This window comes from Phanerochaete carnosa (genome assembly GCF_000300595.1).
Source record: "Phanerochaete carnosa HHB-10118-sp unplaced genomic scaffold PHACAscaffold_3, whole genome shotgun sequence".
Lineage (NCBI taxonomy): Eukaryota > Fungi > Basidiomycota > Agaricomycetes > Polyporales > Phanerochaetaceae > Phanerochaete > Phanerochaete carnosa.
In genome coordinates, this window is record NW_006767630.1 from 306768 (window position 1) to 310276 (window position 3509).

General features: G+C 50.2%; 2 protein-coding genes across 2 annotated transcripts; one reads left to right on the forward strand and one right to left on the reverse strand.

The window, feature by feature from the left end:
• Positions 1 to 533: 533 nt before the first annotated feature.
• On the reverse strand, positions 534 to 971 carry PHACADRAFT_192636 (uncharacterized protein; the record flags this gene model as incomplete). The annotated part of the gene is made up of 1 exon (XM_007392778.1): positions 534 to 971. The coding sequence occupies one exon, from the start codon at positions 969 to 971 to the stop codon at positions 534 to 536; it is 438 nt and encodes a 145-aa protein (XP_007392840.1).
• Positions 972 to 1151: 180 nt separating this feature from the next.
• Positions 1152 to 1983, forward strand: PHACADRAFT_192637 (uncharacterized protein; the record flags this gene model as incomplete). Its single annotated transcript, XM_007392779.1, has 3 exons — positions 1152 to 1158; positions 1281 to 1406; positions 1472 to 1983. 3 exons carry the CDS (start codon positions 1152 to 1154, stop codon positions 1981 to 1983), a joined length of 645 nt encoding a protein of 214 aa, XP_007392841.1.
• Positions 1984 to 3509: the final 1526 nt, after the last annotated feature.

Here is a 3509-nt window from a genome sequence, read left to right on the forward strand (position 1 = left end):
ATATGGCGTTAGCGCCATCTTTTGAGCGGAGAGTCTGAGCACAGCTGTGACTTTCAGGTGGGAATTTATGCACAAATGGCGCTAGCTCGTCGACCTGCTCTGAATCGCTAGACATCTATACCGGAGGCGATGTTGACCCGGAATCGAAGGCTTTGATCAATCATTGTGAGCAGCCTGAGGACGCACAATTTTCTCCCCTGTGATTATAGAACAAATTAAGGTGCTATATACTGGAAGATCTTGCACTCAAACTGTAAAACGATGGGTACGATAATTGTAATGTATTGGAAGATTGTGGATCAATGATTCAAGGATAATAGAGGCACACTCATGACTATCATGCACCTGTGAACCGAAAAGGCCGCAGCGAGTGTACCTACCAAAGCAATGCGATGCAGACGTTAACTCCGGAACGTTCGAGGTAGAAGATCGACAAGCCTAGGACACCTGTGAAGGGAACAGAGGCACCTAATCAGTGCTGTGAAGAATGGCCGGAAGAGAAACTCAAGCAACTGAATGCACTAAATAAAGGATTAACAAGCACGGGTCACGAGGGCATTCTTCTCTGTAGACTGGGCAAAAGCCTTTAGCTTCCTGTTGATTATGTCTGCAGCACCACCTGGGAACTCCCAGGAGGGCCGTTTGACTTCTGCTCGTGGAAATATGCGAGCCACAAAGTGCGCAGCGCCAATATGGTTGCAGGTTTTGCCCAGCTCTCCAGGGTACAGCGCCTTGACGTGCGACGTCAACCGCTCGGAAGGTGGGGTGAGTGCCTTGTACAAAACGTGGTGTATGGCAACGTGGAGCCCAAATGTTTCGAGGTAAGAGCAGTGTTCCGCAAAGGGAAGGAGATCTTCAAGTTGGATTGTGGGTGCTACGTCATGGATCTCGTTGCCCAGGCGCAGGTACCAGATCATGGGCCATGCATCAATAATGTCTTCAAGGTCAGGCACGCTCAGATCAAAGTGCATGTCTTGCAAGTCTAGGCTCTCGAGGTGGTGCAGTGAGAAGAGAGGTCACAATACGGAGAAGCCACAATCCTGCGGGTCTTGTCAGAACTGGGCGATTACGTCATTGCCCTGTACAAACTAATGGGGATATCATCACATGATCCCTCTATTATCTTGTAGTAATACGATATCTGATTACTCATGCTTAGTATACATGCTTACGCTCACAGTACCATAGGTCTTATAGCAGTATCAGAGGTCCTGACTCACATGTATATATACTGGCCCTGTAGCACAGAATAAAGCAAGAGTTCAGTCGCACTTTAACAGGTTATGAGCTCCGGCCTCATGGCCACTCTACCCCCACTCTACTAGTCTCATTGCTGAAGAAGACCCCTCGGGAAACCTCGGTCCCCTTCACCCAGTTTAAACAAAGTTTATCCACGCAGTTTACGAGTAAGTCTCGTTGCGTGCTAGTGGCAGATGGAGCGCTCACGTGTTCATTCCTGCGTAATTTCTAGTGCCAAAGGATTTACCTGCTCATCCCCCTCACTCCGTTTTCCAGCGGTACAAGCACTCCGCCGGCTACGCGCCCGCCTCCGGCAAAGCCAAAAACTCTGTCGAGACCATCCCGTATGGTAAACGCCGCGGCAAAGAACTACGCCCGCCGACTCCAGTGCTCACTCTCCCGTTCCCACCGAACTCACACGAGGGTAGGCGCCTACGTCACGAACAGTTCCGCGAGCGCTACGCGACCGACAAGGCCGACTTCAAGCAGCGTCTAGCTGCACGCAAAATCCAACAGGCGCGCGAACAGATCCTCGCCGGTCCGTCAAAGCTGACACTTGAGCAGCGTCTCACTGCCATTCCACCGGCGACACATACGCCAATTGCCCCGAAGCCAATACTAATCAACTTCGACAAGCACACTTCAGCCGACCTCGTCCGCATCTTCACACCAAAGTTCGACGGCACACTCAAACGCCTCGACGTCTTCGAGACCCTCGAGCTCGACGACCTCAACTCTGATTGAGTCCGCAATCTTCGCCGACTCATCGAGCAGCTCACGCGCATCAAGCGCTGCCTAGCGGATGTCTGCAACGTTGTCAAATACGAGGAGTGGCGTAAGTGGGAATTAGGGTGCAGAGAAATAGGGGATATCTTGTTCAAAGGGCTACGCAAGAACAAAGCCCGGATTGTACAAGCGCTCAGCACAGTTTACGTGAACGGATATTTTGACGCGGTTAGGTTTTACGAGAACAAATAGATACTTTGTATACAACGCTATTGTAACAATCAGAGAAAAGTTCTACTTGGAAACCTGACTACTGTGTGTTTATTCTAAGCGACAACAAGAGTCGTAGTTTAACTGGTCCCTTCGTCCAAATCCCAACTCTATCCACCTCTCGGCTAAATCGGCTTAGCTGGGATAAGTGGTTCGCTCAATAGCGCTCACAATCACTACCTCTCAGGAGACAAATACGGTACCTGAAACCGTAGAGACAAAACAGGAAACCGTTGCGGAAATCAGACAGTGACTGAATATCATAGACGATGTAGAGACTCCGTGGGAATCATTAACAACACACGAACAATACGTTGAGTTGTTATTAACCCCTCACTACTTCAATTACGTCCAACAACCGCCGAGCTATAACGCTTCAGCAGAGTTAACAAACCACGACGATGACGTTATCCACATCTTCTTTCCCACAAGCTCTGATACATATTTGGAGTCATACGCCTGTTACCTAGACCAGGAAGACATTGCGGAAGATCTATACTATAGACCAATCCATCAACTATACGATCTCGCATTCTTGGAAGAAGATTGGGAATCACTTCGAGCGACACGAGCCGAATTATATGAGCTCGATCTCAGTGAATTTTTTTACGACGTCGGGTTAACTCCAAAGGAACGTGAAACACTCTACGCATACACTTGCCTTCTCTTTATACACGATAACAATGTCATCCTCTTCTGACCCGACCAAGCTCGCTACCTCTACCATCCTACAATTCGACGGCACCAACTATAAAAAGTGGTCCGACGCGATCTGAGCTTTCCTGCGTTACCAGGGCGTCTGGTACTTGATCCAGGGATACGGCTCCACAGCAACCGTCCCTGTCCCTGGTCTTGCCAGACCAATAGCTGCGACAGGCACACCCATGGCTACGGAAATTGCAGCTCGAGCTGCATGGGATGAGAAGAACGACAAGGCACTGGGCATCATCCAGCTCTACGTCGTGCAGAACCTTCGTCATCTTGTCGATGACAAGTTCTTGGCCCTGGGCGCATGGACCGCGATCAAAGCCGGCTACGAGAAACCCGGAGCGGTAGGCGCATTCGTCGCCTTCCAGAAGCTGTTCAATGCACAGCTCTCTGACAGCTCCGCGCTCGGACCGCAACTCGATGCGCTCACAGAGCAGTCCAACCAGGTCAACGCGGCGGGAATAGAGGTCAAACCTCAGCTCCTTGCTCTGCTAATGATCAATGCTCTCCCTAAGTTGTACCAGACCATCGCTGGTACCATTCTCACCACACAGACTGATGTTACG